The 21,160-nt window shown below is 42.2% G+C and overlaps 1 protein-coding gene across 2 annotated transcripts in view; it reads right to left on the bottom strand.

Annotated features, from left to right (window-relative positions):
• The window catches only part of LOC124612477, a 230,798-nt gene that overhangs the window by 54,331 nt on the left and 155,307 nt on the right, over positions 1-21,160 (bottom strand). For both annotated transcript variants that reach the window (XM_047140715.1, XM_047140722.1), the window contains exons 9-10: positions 17,426-17,624; positions 9,485-9,607 (exon numbers count right to left, since the gene is read on the bottom strand). In XM_047140715.1, coding sequence (XP_046996671.1) covers positions 9,485-9,607; positions 17,426-17,624 — 322 coding nt within the window. The remainder of the gene's footprint in view (positions 1-9,484; positions 9,608-17,425; positions 17,625-21,160) is intronic.

Below are 21,160 nucleotides of genomic sequence, written 5' to 3'. Positions count from 1 at the left end.
GCTTTCTGCTGCAGATAGGGCAACCTCAGTTGGTGAGGCTGTAAGGAAGAGACTTTCTGACATGACCTGTCAAAGAGAAGATACTGTTATGGTTGATGTGCTGGTACAAGCAGATATATTTATGGAGATGGACATCTAGGGAGGTAGCTTGTTGAGCTGAGAAGGACCAGGTAAAAGAGATTTGGGAGTAGGTGTTGAGGTAATAGAGGAAAAAGCAAAGGTTGTGCTTGCCACAAGTACAGATCATGCAAATGTCATCAACAAATCTGAACGAGAAAATCAGTTTAAGGCATTGACTTGATAGGAAAGATCTCTCCGGATGGTCCATAAATAAGTTGTCATAGGTTGATGCCATGTGGGTACCAGTAGCAGTTCCATGAATTTGTTTATAGATTTGGCCTTCACAAGTGAAATAATTCTGGGTCACGATTTGGTTGGCTAGCAAAATTAGGAAAGAGGCGGTGGTTTTGGTATCAGGATGGTGTTGGGAAAGGTAGTGTTCCATGGTCTCAAACTTGGGCAAGAGGGATGTTTGTGTACAAGGATGACACATCCATAGTGACTAACAAGGAGCCTGGTGGTAACTGTGGAGAGACGGTGAAGGAAGTGAGCAGGGTCTTGAAGGTAGGATAAGTGGTTATGGACAACAGTTAGGACATGTTAACAAAGGCGGAAGTTCATTCTGTGGGAGCATTGTGTCCAGTGACAATGGACAAGTAATGGTGAGACCTATGGTGTTGGGTTTGTGGAGTAGGTAAATGGTAGGAATGTGTGGGGTCGCTTATGTGGGGAGGGAAATGAATTCAACTGTCAGATTTTAGGATGGACTTAAGGCTTCAAGGAGCTGCTGGAAGTCACTTCAGACTTCTGGGAGGGGATCATGGTCATTAAGGTTTGTATGCAGAGGTGACAGAAAATTGGCAGAGACTCTCAACTACAGAGTCACCATGATTCATGACTATTGTCGTGGAGCCTTTCCCCACAGTAAAGATGAATGGTCTGGATTGGTTTTAAGGTTACACATAACTGTACGTTCCATAGAAGTGATGTTAGGTTCATTGAGGAGGTATTTAGGAAAGAAAGTTAAGGCCAAGTTAGAAGTGAGGAGTTCCTGAAATATTACCAGGGGATGATAATGTGGAAGGGTAGGAGGATAATGGTTGGAGGGAGGTTGGAACTGTTTTAAACAGGGTTCTACATGGCGTAATGGTTGGTTTACATGGTTGCTACCAAAGGATGACAGGGCAGCACTGCTCGATAGCTTGTAGGCTGCTCAAGGAGTCAGTACACAGGAGAAATGACTTGCATGGGCATGAGCAGATGTGCTCAAGAGCACGAGATATGGTCGCCAGCTCTGCAGTGAAAACACTGCAGCCAGCTGGTAAGGGGTGCTGTTCTATGTCCCCCATGAACATAACCAAAGTCAATGCGACCATCAGCCATCGAGCCATCAGTATAAACCACTTCATCGCGCCAGTACATGTCAAGAATCGAGAGTAAGTGACAGCAGAGGGTCGCAGGGTTAAGTGAGTCCTTAGGGCCTTGTGAGAGGTCCAGGTAAAGCCATGGCCTAGGTGTACACCATGGAAGTGTTCATGAATGAACCTAAAGTGTATGTGGTAAAGGCAAGGACTCCAGTTCGGAGAGAAGGGATCGCACACAAACTGCAATTGTAAGCCCTGATCTGGGCCACCGATGAGGGAGATGAACGGCCGTGAGTGGGAAAAGGAGATGGTAATTCGGATGCAGAGGAGAACTACAAATGTGTGCAACATAACTGGAGAGCAACTGTGCATGCCTAACCTGCCTCCACCAGGACACTGGTCACTGGACTCATTCTAAAAGCTCCTGTTGCTAGGTGAATGCCACAGTGCTGCACTGGGTCGAGTAAACGCAACACTGAGGGTGCCACCGAACCATAAACCACACTCCCATTGTCAAGGCGGGATTGAACAAGGGCTCTGTAGAGCTGCAGCAGCGTAGAGCGATCTGCATCGAAGTTGGTGTTGCTCAGGCAGCAGAGGGCATTGAGGTGCTGCCAGCACTTCTGCTTAAGCTGATGGAGGTGAGAAAGCCAAGTCAATCTGGCATCGAAAACCAGTCCTAAGAATAGGTATGTCTCCACTATGGTGAGTGGATCATCATTAAGGTAAAATTCTGGTTCAGGATGAACGGCACGACGCTGACACAAGTGCATAACACAAGACTTTGTGGCCGAAAACTGGAAACCGTGGGCTACAGCCCATGACTGCGTCTTGTGGATGGCTCCTTGTAGATGCCGCTCAGCAACACCAATACTGGTGGAGCAGTATGAAATGCAGAAGTCATCTGCATACAGAGAAGGTGAGACGGACGGCCCTACAGCTGCTGCTAGACCATTAATGGCCACTAAAAATAGAGATACACTCAATAAGGAGCCATGCGGGATCCCATTCTCCTGGATATGGGGGGAACTAAGGAAGGCACCAACTTGGACATGAAAAGTATGAAGCAACAGGAAATTGTGGATAAAAATCGGGAGCGGACCTCGGAGACCCCACTCGTATAATGTGGTAAGGATATGATGTCACCAGGTCATGTCATAAGCTTTTTGTAAATCAAAAAAGACAGTAACCAGGTGTTGGGGTCTGGAAAAGACTGTTCAGATGGCAAGACTCGAGGGACACAAGATTATCAATGGTACAGCGAGCCCGGCGGAAGCCACCCTGACATGGAGTCAGTACGCCACGTGACTCCAGGACCCAACCCAACCGCCAACATACCATACATTCCAGCAGCTTACAAAGAACATTGGTGAGGCTGATGGGCCGATAGCTACCCACATCAAGTGGGTTTTTACTGGGTTTAAGCACCGGAATGATAGTGCTTTTCCACCATTGTGACGGAAAGACGACATCGCACCAGATACTGTTGAAGATGATGAGGAGATGTCGCTTGTAGTCAGATGAGAGATGTTTAATTATCTGACTGTGGATCCAATCTGGCCCAGGAGCTGTGTCGGGGCAATGTGCAAGGGCACTGAGGAGTTCCCACTCTGTAAATGGGGTGTTATAGGCTTCACTGTGGCATGTAGCGTGTGAGAGGACTTTTCTTTCCATCCGCCGTTTGAGGGTGCGAGAGGCTGGGGATAGTTCTCTGACGTAACGGCTCGAGCATAGTGCTCAGAAATTGCATTTGCATCGGTAGATAACATGCCATTGATGTTAATGCCAGGGACACCTGTAGGTATCTGGTACCCAAAAAGACGTCTGATCTTCATCCAGACTTGAAAATGTGACATATGGCACCCAATGGGTGAGACGTTTGTCTCCCAATACTGCGCTCCAGGGAAGGGTGCCACTTATGCCACTGTAGAGCTCCTCGACGCTCCTTAACTGTCTCAGCAATTTCCGGCAACCACCAAGGGACCGCCTTTCGCCGAGGGCACCCTAAGGAGTCATGGATCGCGTTTTTCCGCCACAGTAACAATTGTTGTTGTCACCTGCTCAACTGTCACAGCGATGTTACTGTGTGGGGAAGAGTCGATGGTGACCGCAGAGGTGAAAGTTTCCCAGTCTGCCTTGTTTAAAGCCCATCTGGACAGGCATGCATGGGCCTGATGCAGGGGCAGTGGCAGGAAGATGGGGAAGTGGTCACTACCACACAGGTCGTCATGTGTTCTCCAGTGGATAGATGGGAGAAGTCCTGGGCTGTAAACGGATAAATCAATGGTCGAGTAACTACCACGAGCCACACTGAAATGTGCGGCGGCCCCAGTATTTAAGAGGCAGAGGTCGAACTGAGACAGTAAACTTTCGACATCTCTGCCTCGGCCAGTACGCATGGTGCCACCCTACAAGGGGTTATGGGCATCAAAATCTCCCAAAAGTAGGAAAGGTTTAGGGAGTTGATCAATCAGTGCAGCTAATACATTTAGGGGTACTGCACCGTCTGGAGGAAGATATACATTGCAGACAGTTATTTCCTGTGTCATCCTTATTCTGACAGCCACAGCTTCAAGAGGGGTTTGAAGGGGTGCAGTTTCACTACAGACTCAGTTTGGGACATAAACTCAAACTCTACCTGACACTCAATTATAGTCGCTACGGTTCCTGTAATATCCCTTATAGTCGTGAAGGGCAGGGGCCCGCATTTCCGGGAACCAGGTTTCCTGGAGGGCAATGCAGAAAGCAGGTGTAAAGCTTAACAGTTGCCGCAGCTCAGCCAGGTGGTGGAAAAACTGCTCCAATTCCACTGGAGGATGACATCATCGTGAGACTGGGAAGGCATGGAACATTCAATGAGGTAGTTAACGCCTCAGGGTCACCTGCTGCCACTGACTTATTGCTTGAACAGTCTATATCCATTGTGTCTGAGGGTCCAGCAAGATCTAGGACCTCAGCGGACGCCAGAATCTCCACCTTATCCATAGATGCAGAGCTTGTAGGTAGCGGTGGTGTGGGTGCCACCACAATTTCCTTAACCTTAGGGGTCTTCTTTTTGGACTTTTCTCGCTGCTCCTTGGGTTTCTCTGGCTGGGAGGGCTTCATTGATTCAGTCTCTGGGACTGAGGATGATTGTGAAGCCCTACGACCAGCTGCTTTTGGGCGCTTCAGCCACTGGCAGGCGTCATCTTTCCCATTAGCAGAAACCTGGGAAGGGAGTGACCCAAGGGACCCCTTCGTGACAAGAGGAGCCAAAGAAGACTTACGCTTCTCTGGCTCAGAAGTGGGGACTGGTATCCCCAATTCCCCAATGGTTGGGGGGGGGGGGGGGGCAGTGCTTCTGAGGTAGGTGGTGCGGGAGTTACAAGGGGGGGGGGGGGGGGTACGTGCCCCCCCCACATACCATCAAAGAGGCAGGTGTAGCCTTATGGTTCTGAGAGTCGACTGGAATTTGCGGAACTGATGAGGCTGCAACTGTTCTCGTAGCGGTGGTGTATGAGAAGACCATAGCCACAGGATGTAGGCGCTCATATTTTCTCTTAGCTACAGTGTAGGTCAGTCGGTCCAGAGTCTTGTATTCCATGATTTCTTCTCTTTCTTTAAAATCCTGCAGTCGGGTGAGCAAGGTGAATGATGCTCTCCGTAGTTGACACAGATGTGAGGCGGGGCACATGGATTATTGGGATGGGATGGACGTCCACAATCTCAACATGTGATGCTGTAAGTACAGCAGGAAGACATATGGCCGAACGTCCAGCACTTAAAGCACTGCATCGGGGAGGGATATATGGCTTGACATCACAGCGGTTGACCATCGCCTTGACCTTCTCGGGTAAGGTGCCACCCTCGAAGGCCAACATGGAGGCACTGGTGGCAACCTGATTATCCCTCGGGTCCCGATGGACACACCACATGAAATGAACACCTCGCCACTATAAATTGGCACACAGCTCGTCGTCAGACTGCAAAAGAAAGTCCCTGTGGAAGATAATACCCTGGACCATATTAAGCTCTTATGTGGTGTGATGGTGCCAGAAACAACCCCCAACTTGTTACAAGCCAGTAAAGTCCGTGACTGGGCAGAGGATGCTGTTTTTATCAAGACTGACCCAGATCGCATTTTGGACAAACCCTCCACCTCCCCAAACTTGTCTTCTAAATGCTCTACAAAAAACTGTGGCTTCATTGAAACAAAGGAGTCCCATCAGCTCTCGTACATACGAGGTACCGGGGTGAATAAGGTTCGCTGCCATCCTTAGCCTGGCATTCCTCCCATAGTGTGGCTAGGGAGGGGAATGATTCAGTGTTGTACTTTCTTCCATTGTACTGAGACTTGGAACGCTTTGAGACTGCTGGTCTTTGATCACCAGCAAGTGATGAAGTGGTATGCTTCATCACGTGTCATCCGCCCTGATGCCACCGGCCCCGACCAGGGGCCCTCACCACAGGTGCCACCCAGCCGCAACAAAGGCCACATGACAGGATGGCCATTGCTGGGCGTCCCAATGCCCCAGAATGACGGGCATCTACTCCTTGGCATACGTGGGGAGTTATTGGCGCAGGCATCAGCAGAGCGATTCCTGTGTTGTCAGAGGGCTACAACCAACAGGGTACATGGCGGCCCCACCACGACGGACTGGCTACCATGCTGGATATGAGGTGCAAAGAAGTCCATGGTCATCGTCAGCACAAAAAGCAACACTGAATCGTGCATGGTGGAAAACACATCCATGAAGGCGTCCTCACCCAAGAGATGGAGAATGAGCTGGACTGCAGTGTGACAATGAGAAAGTGGGCTAAAATCTCAAGGCACGATGGACACGATGCACCACTTAAGGCGCCGTTCCCCAGCTGGCTCGCTGTTCGGGAAAATTTTGAAAAATGGAGGTCAAACCCTGCAGGGGACCATCACATAAAGGCCAAAATGTGTGAGACTCCTTTTAGTCGCCTCTTATGACAGGCAGGAATACCTCGGGCCTATTCTAATTCCCAGACCTGCAAGGCAGGACTAAAAGGATTTTGCAATAGGACCAGAGGCTGTCAAGTACAGTTTGAGCTTCGATTGTGTGACTGTGAAGGCCTGGATTAGTGAGGGCAAAGACTACCAGAAAGGTGAAGGTTCTTGCAGTAGGATGGGTGACAGCCAGAGATGACAATTTTAATGGTAAGTAAATCAGGTGGATATCATGTGCCAGACAAGATTTCAGAAAGAGGATATGTGGCTAGTTTTGCTATAACAAAGGAGAGTTTTCAGAATTCATGAAGGAAGAATGAGGAGGGCTTCGTGGTTGGAAGGTCAGGAGACAACAGGAGTGGTTGAAAAAATAGTTATAAAGGCTGAAAATAAGGAGCTGAAAACTTCTTGTTGAAGGGTTATAACAGAAATAAATGGTAGGTACTATATGGAGATAAGAACTACTCGTACATAGGAAGTTAGAAGGGAGGTCAGAAAAAATGCATGAGGTAGTAGGTACGCTTGTAAATAAATATGCTCAATCTCAAATTGATACGAGCAACAGTAAGAAACATGTGAGATAGTACAATCTGTTCATAAATAAACATATAAGACAAACTAACAGTTGGGCAGCATGAATTAGCTGTAGAGAACATCGTGAGGGTAAGGAGTTGTAGCGTGGCACTTATTAGTGTGGAGGGCCATTGAAACAGTGAGTGTTCACACTGCACAACAGAAGGTGGCTGGTGCACGCTTTGAAGGCAGATGCTGAAGAGGAGAAGAAAGGATAAACATCTTAATTAATAAAGAAATGGACAATGAGTTGTGGGTAAGTGAGTAAAGACAGCAACAAAACTAAAAGGGTATGGGAAGCGAAAGAGTCAAAAAAGCAATGTATAACAATAAAGAAATTCCTGGATGGGACAATTAAGGGAAAGGCAACCAGTCACTTAAAGCTGACACTCACTTGTGGAGTATAGCAACACATAACAGTAGCTTACACACACACACACACACACACACACACAGTCTCTCTCTCTCTCTCTCTCTCTCTCTCTCTCTCTCTCTCTCCCTCTCTCCCCCCCCCCCCCCCCCCCCAAAAAAAAATCACTCCCTTTTCCACTCCTCTTCCCTTCTCTCCTCCTTCCTGTTTCTCTCTCCACCTTGACCCTTCTCATCTTTGCCCCCTCCCTATATCGCTTATATGCTCTACCCTCCCCTTTCATCTTGCTGTGCAGCTGATGAGTCACCTGTCAAAAGACCTGCCTTACTCTTACGCCACTGGCCACTCCTTGCCTCATGCATCCTTCCATAACCCTCACTGCAATCACCAGCCCAGCCTACTGCTTCCCATAATTGATGGTCAGTAGCCAGTCTCACATTGACCATGCGGCTGTGCATTTGGTGTTTGTACTTTTACTAGATAAACAGCAAGAGCAGGAAAGCTAGAGTTAATAGCTTTTCTGTTATGTGTTGCAACACTCCACACATCAGTCCACTGTAGATGAGTGGCCGACTTTCCTTTATTTTACGTATTATTTTTAAATAAATCTACGAATGGTAATAAAGTACTATGTGAAAAAAATGGAAACTATACCGTTAACAACAATATGGGTACACAGCGAGGTGACTAAAGCCATGGGATACTTCCTAATATTGTGTTGGACCTTCTTTTGCCTGGCGTAGCACAGGAAGTTCCCTGCAGAAATAGTGATCCATACTGCCTCTATAGTCATTCATAATTGTAAAAGTGTTTCCAGTGCAGGATTTTGTGCACAAACTGACCTCTCGATTATGTCCCATAAATGTTTGAGGGGATTCATGTTAGGTGATCTCGGTGGCCATATCATTCACTCGAACTGTGCAGTGTGTTCCGCGAATCAGTTGTGAACAATTGTGGCCAATAACATGGTGCATTGTCATCCAAAAAATGAAATTCATGAGTGGCTGAAAATCGTCTCCAAGTAGTCAAACATAACCATTTTGTTTCAGCTGGACCAGAGGGCCCAGTCCATTCCATGTAAACACAGCCCACACCATTATGGAGCCACCATCCCAGCTTGCACAATGCCTTGTTGTCAACTTAGGTCCACAGCTTCATGGGGTCTGCACCACAATATAACCCTACAATCAGCTCTTACCAACTTAAAAAGGGGCTCATCTAACCAGACCATGGTCATTCAGTCATCTAGGGTCCAATGATATGGTTAGGAGCCGAGAGGTCTGCAGGCGATGTTGTGCTGTTAGCGTAGGCACTTGCTTTGCTCATCTGCTGCCATAGCCCATTAACATCAAATTTTGCTGCACTGTCCTAATGGATACATTTGTCATACATCCTACATTGATTTCTGCGGTTATTTCACACAGTATGGCTTATCTGTTATCACGGACATCTCTACGCAAACTTCGCTGCATTTGGTGGTTATGTAAAGTCCATCTGCTACTGTGTTGTCCACAATGAGAGGTAATGCCTGAAATTTGGTATTCTCAGCACACTCTTGACACTGTGGATCTCAGAATACTGAATTCCCTCATGATTTCTGAAATGGAATGCCCCACGCATCTAGCTCCAACTACCATTCGACATTCAAAGTCAGTCAATTTCTGTCATGCGGCCATAACCATACTGGAAACCTTTTCACATGAATCACCTAAGTACAAATGGCAGCTCTGCCAATGCACTGCCCTCTTGCACCTTGTGTACACGGTACTACCACTATGAGTATAAGTGCATATTGTTCTTCCATGACTTTTGTCACCTCTGTGTACTTTCTAAAGGTTCAGTGTAGTCTTTCAAGAGCTGAAAGATGGGAGTCAAGAATTCAGAAGTATCACAAAACAGGATGATAGTTTGAAGATAATCATAATAAGAGTATTGAGGGATTAAATGCCATCAATGGTCTCTAAATATGTAACATTTATGATAAATGCTACAAGCAAGTGATGAAAGTGAAGGTAACAATCCACAACAAATAGCACATGTCTGGGGATACTAAACGCAATTACAGAAACAGCATATTACAAGAATAACCAAGCAAATAAAAAAAATTATTTGCAGCTGCAACTTGTATAAAATATGTAAGATTTATATGCTTTTGTAACGTACCTTGTCAATAGCCGTAGTTTCAGGCAATGAAACAGGATTGTCCTTTGTAGATGGGGATTTTCTGTGAGAGGGGCTGTCCACATCATTAAAATGACTTGTAGTCCATGCATCACCTTTACCTTGCTGTTGGCAGAATAAAGGTTACGGCACTTTACTTCAGAAACTCAAAACATAGTAAGTAATTGCTAAATACTAAGCAAGTCTTTGGACCACAATGAGACAATAAGAAAATCCATTTTCATACTATATAAGAACAGACAACTTCACAAAACAACTACACATTTATGTACATAATTAATACGGTACACATTGCTAATTACAGAAAATATATAAAACTGCTCAAAAATGGCAAATGAAATCTCCTGGCTAAGAATCAGTTTCTGTTAGTCTGTGAAGTGGATTTAGCAGTACGCTGTCAGCATATAGCTACTAAAATTAGTCAGTTCACAGTGTCAATGCTTTGAGATTGTTTCAAGTGTAGAGTAAAGCATGGCACACCACAGCACATCAGTCTTCTCTAGTATAATGGAAATTTTTAAGACAGAATTCTGAAATTTAGAGAAACAAATAAAATACTGAATTACACCTAGCACGGATTCAGAAAATCTACAACATAACAGCTGCAGATGTAATATCTCACTTAATACCAACCCTTGATGAAAAGTCCATGGTTATTTCCTTGGTCTTTCAAAGAAATCTGACGGTGTTTGTTACAGCAAATAAACATAAAAACATAGTTGCACAAGCGTAGGTTATCATAAATAATTTGTGGTAAACTACAAGCAGTGAGTGAAAATAAAGGTGTAAACTCTATAATACTAGTGTCAACAGTCACTCAATATTTGCAGGATTTGAAGTATGGTGTACTTCAGGGGTCATGAGAATTATTTTGCAAATGAAAACAAGACATCACACAAGCAGATACATGCAAAGACATGGTGGAGTCTTAAGCTTGGAGACAGGGTCCCAAAAAATCTGTGTATTCAAACTGACAAACATTTGACAGAGGCATACCATATAAATGAAATTTAGTTCAAAATATGCACTACCACATCCCTCATGAAGGAGGTATCTGTTACAGTAACTGCACACAGACTTTAACAATGCACTGTGGCCTATTCTCTCTCGATTTACCTTACTAAATCACAATGCAGAAGCAATGCAGTCTATATTCACACAAGGAGGTAAAAAAAAGCTACCAGATGAAAGATATCAGATGCATTAAAAACTTACTCCGAAAACTTTCCTGCAGAAGTTTTTAGAGCACCTAGTACCACAGACAATAGAAAGCACTGACAAGACTATCTATATTTATTTGAGCATCAAATATGCATTGATAAATGATGACGACAAGATAAGAAACACAATTCATATTAGTAAAAATTTGAACAGCAAGGATCTCAGTTTAGAAAGCAATTGTATGGCATATGTATTGAATAACTTTTGTTGATCAACAGGAAGTGCAAAATGGCTAAGCAGGGATGGCTAGAGGATAAATGTAAGGATGTAGAGACTTATCTCACTAGGGGTAAGATAGATACTGCCTACAGGAAAATTAAAGAGACCTTTGGAGATAAGAGAACCACTTGCATGAACATCAAGAGCTCAGATGAAAACCCAGTTCTAAGCAAAGAAGGGAAAGCAGAAAGGTGGAAGGGGTATATAAAAGGCCTATACAAGGGCGATGTACTTGAGGACAATATTATGGAAATGGAAGAAGATGTAGATGAAGATGAAATGGGAGATACGATACTGCGTGAAGAGTTTGACAGAGCACTGAAAGACCTGAGTTGAAACAAAGCCCCGGGAGTAGATGTGAAAATTACCGAACTATCAGTAAGTCATGGCTGCAAAATACTAACGCGAATTCTTTACAGACGAATGGAAAAACTAGTAGAAGCCGTCCTTGGGGAAGATCAGTTTGGATTCCGTAGAAATGTTGGAACACGTGAGGCAATACTGACCCTACGACTCATCTTAGAAGCTAGATTAAGGAAGGGCAAACCTACATTTCTAGCATTTGTAGACTTAGAGAAAGCTTTGGACAATGTTGATTGGAATACTCTCTTTCAAATTCTGAAGGTGGCAGGGGTAAAATACAGGGAGCGAAAGGCTATTTACAATTTGTGCAGAAACTAGATGGCAGTTATAAGAATCGAGGAGCATGAAAGGGAAGCAGTGGTTGGGAAGGGAGTGAGACAGGGCTGTAGCCTATCCCCGATGTTATTCAATCTGTATATTGAGCAAGCAGTGAAGGAAACAAAAGAAAAATTCGGAGTAGGTATTAAAATCCGTGGAGAAGAAATGAAAGCTCTGAGGTTCGCCGATGACATTGTAATTCTGTCAGAGACAGCAAAGGACTTGGAAGAGCAGTTGAATGAATGGATAGTGTCTTGAAAGGAGGATATAAGATGAACATCAACAAAAGCAAAACGAGGATAATGGAATGTAGTCGAATTAAGTCGGGTGATGCTGAGGGAATTAGATTAGGAAATGAGACACTTAAAGTAGTAAAGGAGTTTTGCTATTTGGGGAGCAAAATAACTGATGATGGTCGAAGTAGAGAGGATATAAAATGTAGACTGGCAATGGCAAGGAAAGCGTTTCTGAAGAAAAGAAACTTGTTAACCTCGAGTATAGATTTAAGTGTCAGGAAGTCATTTCTGAAAGTATTTGTATGGAGTGTAGCCATGCATGGAAGTGAAACATGAGACACTAAATAGTTTGGACAAGAGGAGAATAGAAGCTTTTGAAACGTGATGCTACAGAAGAATGGTGAAGATTAGATGGGTTGATCACATAACTAATGAGGAAGTATTGAATAGGATTGGGGAGAAGAGAAGTTTGTGGCACAACTTGACTAGAAGAAGGGATCGGTTGGTAGGACATGTTCTGAGGCATCAAGGGATCACCAATTTAGTATTGGAGGGCAGCGTGGAGGGTAAAAATCGTAGAGGGCGACCAAGAGATGAATACACTAAGCAGATTCAGAAGGATGTAGGTTGTGGTAGGTACTGGGAGATGATGAAGCTTGCACAGGATAGAGTGGCATGGAGAGCTGCATCAAACCAGTCTCTGGACTGAAGACCACAACAACAACAACAACAACAACTTTTGTTTGCATGTTGTCATGCCTTTATTACTGAACAGACATTGTGGGAATAAGTAAAACACTTTGTCCTCTCTTTGTGTACTTTGACTTCCAGGAGTATATTAATTTTATTTACCATTAGATCATTGTGCAAACAGTCTGAGGCACGTTAACTTACACAGAAACATATACACACATTATTGGCATAACTGAACTACAACTACATTTCAATGTTATTATAATTTACTCTCAAAAGACTCACTGATTTATTTGTACATCACCCCGCTTTACTCAGTAACTTCTGTTATATGTAAATGGAGGTGAGCTCAGGTCGTCACGCAATTTATAAAACAATATAATTTGGCTCACCCAAACAGATTTAGTAACAGGAATCAAATTTCAGTCTACGTGTTTCAAGAAAAAGGAGCTCTCTTCATCACGAAAGGCATACAAAAATATTCACAGTATTAAAAGTGCTTGCAACTTTTAAAACAATTAAAATGTTGGAGCAAACAGTCACTGAAATACTTTAAAATGAGAGTGGCTTCTTACACTACAGACTCTGTCAAATAGTGTTTTCTCCCACTGGCTGGCTAACATACACATTTAAGAGTGTGCTTGTGTATTAATAGTACACCTACAACCTGACCTACAACCTCAGCATGATTCAGCAGTCTATTGAGCCACTTGCTGTTGTTATGCCAGTGACATGACAACATAGCCACACTTGAAGGTTCTTTTACGCCTATCCTGAAGTGAGTGCTTGTTTTGAACTGTGATTCCTACCATTAAATGTGTAGTTGGAACAAATTGCATCATTTCATATATCACTCACCATATTTCCTCCACTAAAAGCCTTGCTTCAGCAGTCTGTTCTATATTTTAACTTTTATGTTTTGAGTCACACATTTTGCACATTATTGCATAGTATTTCTTTTTTTACACATATTTCAAATTGAAGCACTGCAATTTGTGTTTTTCATAAAGATGCATAATCTTCAAAGTGTCACATATCTTTGGAAACAACAGTCTTTTTCCAGATAGCAGCTGTTGCAGATGATGTGTGAACTGCCTGCACCGGCTCAGGTTGTCCGACGATGGCCAACAAATTGAGTTCACAACAAAACATAAAATAAAGGTTGTTGTGGAATGTTAACAATTTGTGTATCAATTTTCTTTTAAATGCCATTAAGGAGTAACAGTATTGCCGCAGGGGTAAATATAACAAGGTCCAGGAAGAGACAGCAAACATCACAGATTTTGATAAGTCCTCCAGCTGAAATGTATCAGAACTCCCCTGGTAGCAACATAACTCTTTCAATTAATTTTACGCAACTTCTGATCTTTATTTTTCTCAGAAGTATTCTTTATTGTCAAATAGGTGCTCACCTGCGCAATTTTCTCTCTGCTGCCATCTCTTTTCTTGGCTGATTTGACATAAATGAAAACATTAAGAGACAGACATCATTTGTGATCTCCAGGGAGTTGTGCCACACCTATAGAGTAACAGTTGAATGGTCTCTATAAGATACAAGCTATGTAATGTCACATAGTACTCAGCTGTCGGACCTAACTTCTTAAACCAAAGAAACATGTACATTTGTCTGCTAGCTAAAATTCAAAAGTTGATGTAACACAGAGATTTTTCACATGGCAGTTTTAAGTGTTGGGTGTTTTGAACTGTGGTTGCATCAAATACAGCTAGAAGTCAAGCCTTAACTATCTTGTTTACAACACACAGCCAATCTCAGTAAGCAATTGCATAACAGCCTTTCCCTGGCTCGTGGTTTTTCTTTTCTTAATCTGAAATGAGTGAAAAGACTAATCTTGATCCATCATGTAATATGATTGTCACAACACCAAAAAGGATCAGTGATACCCGTGACCACGTACAGTCTGCTTTCACAGAAATGTAAAGAATACTTGTACACTACTGCCCTGCCAGAGGGAGGCGGGACTTGTTTCTTTGCCCCGCTCCTATCCCCTCTTGTGGTCAAAATTCTGATTTGCTTACACTCCCAGCCATCTTTCAATTTATAGTGTCTGCACTCCGCACTGTAGCAACTGCAAAACAAAACCTGTCGGCCTATTTTGACCGTGGCAAAATCTTCCCCCTAATGTCCAAATAGAGTTATTTTCAGTTCTACTTCTACACTAAATGCCTCTTTGGTTCTATGTGTAGCACTGTCAAGTATGGATACCATGGCTATGAATGCTCATGAAGGGTCAAAATTAATATTCTGCCAATTTTGTAATTATGGAATTGGCCAGGAAGATAATGCCGAGAACCACCTTAAATCAGACACACATTCAGTTCAGCAGCAGAACAATGTTGCTGCTTCTCAACAGAATAAAGATTTATTGAAAGCTTAAATACAGGAAAAAGAACAACACAAAAGTCATCTCAGGGGAAAAAAAACTGTTGAAGTTTATGCAAAAGCAAACTTTCCAGTCAAAAAGTTCCCCAAGCACCATTTCTTAAGGGGGGTTTTATTATCTTTTGGTTCAAAAAATGATTTTTTTAAATTTCATTTTTGGACCCATAAAAATGTTTAGAATCCACCCCTGAAATGGTTTTTCCAAATACGGCTGAACAAAAACATGCACCTGCCTGAAATCGGCCTTTTTCACACACCAGTTGTTTTCTTTTGGAGGACGAGTTATTGTACCGGTGCTTGGGAGGAAACACACAAAATTCAAATGAAAGTTTGAGCACGTGTGTTTGGAAGTTAGCTCCCAAGCATTCGCATTCTGGTGTGAAGACTGGGGAGATTGCGACTTTACTGGCAGTGAGCAGCTTCAACGAAGGGTATTCAATTCTGAACACCATGACAACGATGTACGTCACCCTGGGACTCTATTCAATGCAGTTCACCAAGCATTCGGACGACCACCGGATTCAAGCGGCCGAAAACCACTTGTCATCAGCTGTACGAGCGGCTCTGGAGCAGCGCAGGATGGCCCAGATCGAGCAGAGCTCCCTCTATGAGGAAGAGGAAGGTCTAGGTTATAGACCTGGAATAGCAGATTGAACATACGTTGCATAATATTGCATTTATATGTAGTCAAAACTTCAAACACATTTTTCTCGAAATGATATCTTTTTTATCGTGCGGTATGGTAACTTCAAACTACTGAACCGATTGGCATGATTCTTTGTTTCCGACAAAACTAACTAAATTGTCTAGGAGTTGTACCACTTTTATTTTGATCAATCAACTATAAATATTTTTAACTTGGCCGACAAAGTCGAAAAATCGATGAAAAAAAACCTTATTTTTATCCAAATAACTTAAGCGAGGTACAACTCCTAAAGAATCTTATATACTTTGCTAACGTCAACTGAATTTTGATTTTAGACGATCCGGCTGACCTGTGACGTACCGTGCATAGAGGTCTACATTGAAATTTTGTTTCGTTCTGAGAGCATTCCCGCCTTTGATCTTCAACATTTCTGCTCGAAAAATTCCAGTTGGTAGAGGAAATATCAATAAACATTTTGACCACATGTGACATTGATATCTATAACACATCCCGAGAAAAAAATTCTCAAAGAACATGCTTTTTACGGGCCAAAGATAGTAAACCTCCCCTTAAAAAAAACCACAGGTAGTTTCAAAGCACTAGGCTTTGTCTACACACATTAGTGTGACAATCTTTTAAATTTGTGTTGCTTATCAAATCATTTACAAAAAAAATTAGATGCGAATTTTGCTGAAAATAAATGTGACTTTTGATGAAAATAGATGCAGTTTTCACCAAAAACAGATGCTACATTTTCTGGTCCATAGCTATCATGTATTCCTCCACAGAAACCGGTGGCTCACTATGTAAATATGACCCACACTGTATAACTCTTTTAAACAAATGCAATGAGGCACAATGTGATTGTTTGGAGGAAAAAGACCAAACAGCGAGGTCACCGGTCTCATCGGATTAGGGAAGGACGGGGAAGGAAGGAAATCGGCCGTGCCCTTTCAAAGGAACCATCCCGGCATTTGCCTGGAGCGATTTAGGGAAATCACGGAAAACCCAAATCAGGATAGCCGGACGCAGGATTGAATAGTCGTCCTCCCTAAAGCAAGTCCAGTGTGCTAACCACCTCATTCGGTAATGAGGGACGATGTGCAATTGACCCATGGACTCTTATGGTTCATGCAAAACACCTACCATGAGAGCCTCCTTAATAGGCACAGGTGCACTGCACATAATAAGAATGGTTACATAGCTATGTCAACAGTTATATCAGCTTATTCCTTACACAGAGGAAGTGGTTGATCCTTGAAATGAGTTCAAATTGTAAATAAACGTTGCTAGAATAACGAGAATATTTTTAAAAAAAATAAATAAATAAAAAAAAAACCTAGTTTCAATATTTTAGCAAACGGAAAATTCACTTGAGAAAATTTTAAGACACACCTTCAGAAGGCAAAATTCTTACTACTCTTGACAGTTACATAAAACTAGTTTTGGGAGTAACAGTAAACTCTTGAGAGACGAGAGAGAGAGAGAGAGAGAGAGATTTTGTGTGTGTGTGTGTGTGTGTGTGTGTGTGTGTGTGTGTGTGTGTGTGTGTGTGTGTGTGTGCGCGCGTGCGTGTATACGTTTCCTGAAAAACTTAAGTAAGCATAGCAGCTGTAAAGTCAACTGATTATTAGAAACAACATGATGAAAGGCTGTATTTACAGTACGTTAAATATAAAAATACTGCATTCATTGCTCTTAATTATATATGGTTTCCTCAGATGCTTTCTGTTTCATTCAAATTCCCTGGAAGCTACACACCAATCTGAATAAAAAACATACTGCTGGAATCAAGTTGGGCGTCATTTAAAAATTTTGAGACTCACCACCATACGTAAAGCCTCCTGCCACTGAGCCTCCATTGCATCATGAAGTTGCTCCAAAAGTTCATTTCGATGTTTAGTTTGCAATTGAAGCTGTGCCTGTAATTTTGCAAGCTGCTGATTTGCCTGTGCTAGTTGTATCTTATACAACTTCATTTCCTCTTGTTGTTTCTCTTCTAGTAGTTTTACTTCCATCTGATATCTACAAATCAGAAACAGAGTATTCATCAACAATTTTAACCCATAACTGGAAATACTTGTACAAACAACAAAACCAGTCATCACTTTCTATACTAAATCAATTAAGACATTTTTGATCAGTGTTGTACATTCAGGGTGTGGCAAAACAAGTGCTGTATGATTTGTGAGACACAGAGGTGAGCGAGTGTACCAGGACTTACTCCAGTTCACTGCTACTAGCGCATCATCATCATCATCATAGCGCACGTGTGTGTAGCATACAAAGTATTGCACCATGATCTAAGAATGAAATTAAAAATTAAAGTAACTTTTCCAAACTTTGTCAATATTATCGGGAATATTATTATGTGAGTGCATATGAACTTTTACTGAATATATTAATCAGTTAGAACTCAAAACATTTATTTATCGTCATAGTTCCTGATCCTGCTGTGGAAATAGAGAGCAAAAAAATTTTCTTACAGGGAGCACAAGAAGAATGTGGACTTACAGACTGGAAATTATGGTCAGTATGTTCTTTATTGGCTTCTTGTTGACCACAAAAATAGTTTCCAGGCTCTTGTAAAAAACTGCGACGAATATTTATATATTCTATACTATTATCCACCTGCCGCCCCACACATGGTTTTAATTGGTCAGGAAATTTCAGTGAAAGTGATCAGCACGAAACGGGGAGCTCGGTAGGCACTAACGGGATACTGCAGTGAAATATGCTGAAACCAGTACGAGAACAGTGCCAAGATTTACTCACACATGTGGAAACTAAACTGTGAACGTTAGCCACAGTAACCTTGATTGTGACAGAAGGGGGGGGGGGGGGGGGGGGCAAGAAGACACCACCAGATCATGACTACCACCAGTGCTGAGGTTAGAAGAAGACAGCGCATCATGTGTGGACCTGTGAGCTATCTGCAACCTACTGCACGGGCTCACCGGGCTCACCAGCTCCCCCTGGAGCTACTGCAGTAAGTGTTACTCGCTGCCATCCTCTCCACCACAGCTGCTACTGCTACATGCATTACTTTGTGACGCATCACATCATGTTCGCTGGTACACCTCACTGGCACTTTTTGCCGAGGTCAACCAATTAAGTCAAGAATATTTGAAGTATTTGTTAATTTATTTTAACAGGCTACTGAAAATGGAATGTATTGGTAAGAATAGTGCAAAAGTTAAGATGGAACCAGTCTCTGACAATGAATCTTCAGAATTCAAAACTGAAATTAATGACGATGGTTCAGTCAGAGTAATAAATCCAGAATTCGAAGTAAATTTTTAATGTTACTGCGAAGTTAGGACCAGTTTCTGATGATGTGGTGCTTGAAGTAGAGGTCAAAAAAGAAGAAGTAGAATTAATAAAGTTATCAGATAATGAAACTGAGTTCAATATGTCTGAAATTCAGCCAAATCAGGGAATGCTAGGAACTCCTTTAAAACTGGTGGAAACGCCAAGTGGCAATGTAGAGGCACCAAATTGGATGCAAATTATTGTTTTCTAAACTTGAATCACACAACATAGAACTGAACAATAAGATGGAATCCAATAATAAACAGTTACGTAGTAGGACTGAGTCTAGTAATATAGAACTAAAGGATAGTAATAACAACCTAAAAGATAGTAATATAGAACTTAACAGTAAGATTGAATTTATTTGTAAAGAGCTAAAGGGTGAAATGTGCTCAAAACTGAACAACTTAAATTAAAAAAATTGATTCAGACCTGCAAGTCAAAGTAGGGCAACAGCTAAATAAATTGCATAGTATTTTCAAATCCAAAATTAAGGAAGTTCGCAAAGCTTTTAAAAGGATGCAGATGAACTTAGGGAAGGCAGGTTGTCAGAATTAGTAGGCAATGAATCCACACTTCGCTCTAATTGATTTGAAGAAGTAACTACTAAAGTAAATGCTTGTCAAAAAGATATTAAGAAAGTAAAATCTGATTGTGAGTAATAATGTGAGGATGTTGATAAAAGATTTTCTGGCAGAGTGCAAGCAGTACAACTACTTGTAGAAGACCTAAATACTAGTATTACTAACATAGAAAATAGAGTAACCTCTGGTAGTTCTTGTAATACTACTGTACAGCATGTTACCTCAGTTGACGTCACTTTTATTGGATGTCGTCAATTTTTAGGTTTTGATCCAAACAAATTTCACACATTGGAGTTCTGTGCCAAATGCATGGTCAGAACAAGAGAAAATTTCTTTCAGAAGAAGTCATTTGTCAGGGAATGCTTTCTGTGGTCAGATGATGTAATGATTAGATGCAAAACTCTATCTAAATTTAAAACTGCATTTCTTAATGAGTACTAGTCATACAACAAACAAAACAATGTCTTGAGAGAGGTTTGGAGTGGTAAAAAGTTTGTTCCAGGTCGTGAACCAGTAAAAGAGAACTCTGGAAAGGGGGGCTGTCACATTTGACAGAAAAGCTGAAACCGGAAATGATTATCATGGGATTAGAAGGTAAGCTGCCTTGGTATTGCCAGAAAAGAACCATTTCCATACCTAGTGATAATGTGGATGGGTTAACTAGGTACCTGGAGTGAGTAGAAAGAGTAGCTGCTGTTTATGAGCAGATGTAAAATAATAAGTCTTCTAACAATCAATTAAACAACAGAAATAACGACAGTGGTAACATGAATGTTAGAAGTGTGGAGGTTCAGAATACAAAATCTAATTATCGTGGTCAAGGCTGTGGTAGAGGAGGAGGGGGTTGACAGCCACCTCGCTGTCGCAATAATTATTATGATGAAAGCAGAAATGTACATAATGAGTCAATGAGACAAGACAGAGAGCAGTATTCTGCCCCATGTGATTCTGTATCTAATGAACACAACAGGCTGCATGTGGAAAACTAAGTCCCGTCTATGAGGAAACTGGTGCTCACAAGGCGGAAACCGTAACACAGCCAGTAACAGAAACACTTATCACAGTCCGTCAGTACATGCAAACTGATAGCAAGGATGATGAAATAGGAACAGACAGTACCACTGATGTGCTAAATCACTCACATTACATATATTGACAGCATTTTGGAAACATTAGGAAAATGGGTCAAGGAGGAGAAAGAAAATACTACAGATAATAGGAAGGAACAAATTAACAGGTTGGAATTGAATAAGGACGAAGATGAAATAAAGGCTAGCACCTTTGACGATAATGGCAATCTGCAGGCTAAAGTTTCGGTAGAGGAGGTAGAGTCAGTTTTGCAAGGCTTTGAAGAGGAGCAGTTGAGATACCAAGGGGGAGGTAATAATAATGAGGGCAAGGAACCTATTAGCTGTGTTGACTTGCCACAAACTATAAAAGCCAATGACATTGTTATAGATAGCAATGTTGCAAAGGGATGCAGTTGCTCAGAGAGAGAGAGAGAGAGAGAGAGAGAGAGAGAGAGAGAGAGTAGTTTAGCTGATGTGCAGCAAATGAAAGTAGAGGAATTGGCCAAGTGCTCTGATTTAAAACTGGTGGACAGGTTGGAAAAGACAGCTGAGAATGGAGAGATTGATGACCCTGTGAATCTAAATGCGAATGTAC

This window comes from Schistocerca americana, chromosome 1 (assembly GCF_021461395.2).
Source record: "Schistocerca americana isolate TAMUIC-IGC-003095 chromosome 1, iqSchAmer2.1, whole genome shotgun sequence".
Classification (NCBI taxonomy): Eukaryota; Metazoa; Arthropoda; class Insecta; order Orthoptera; family Acrididae; genus Schistocerca; species Schistocerca americana.
This window is presented reverse-complemented; position numbering and strand designations above follow the sequence as displayed.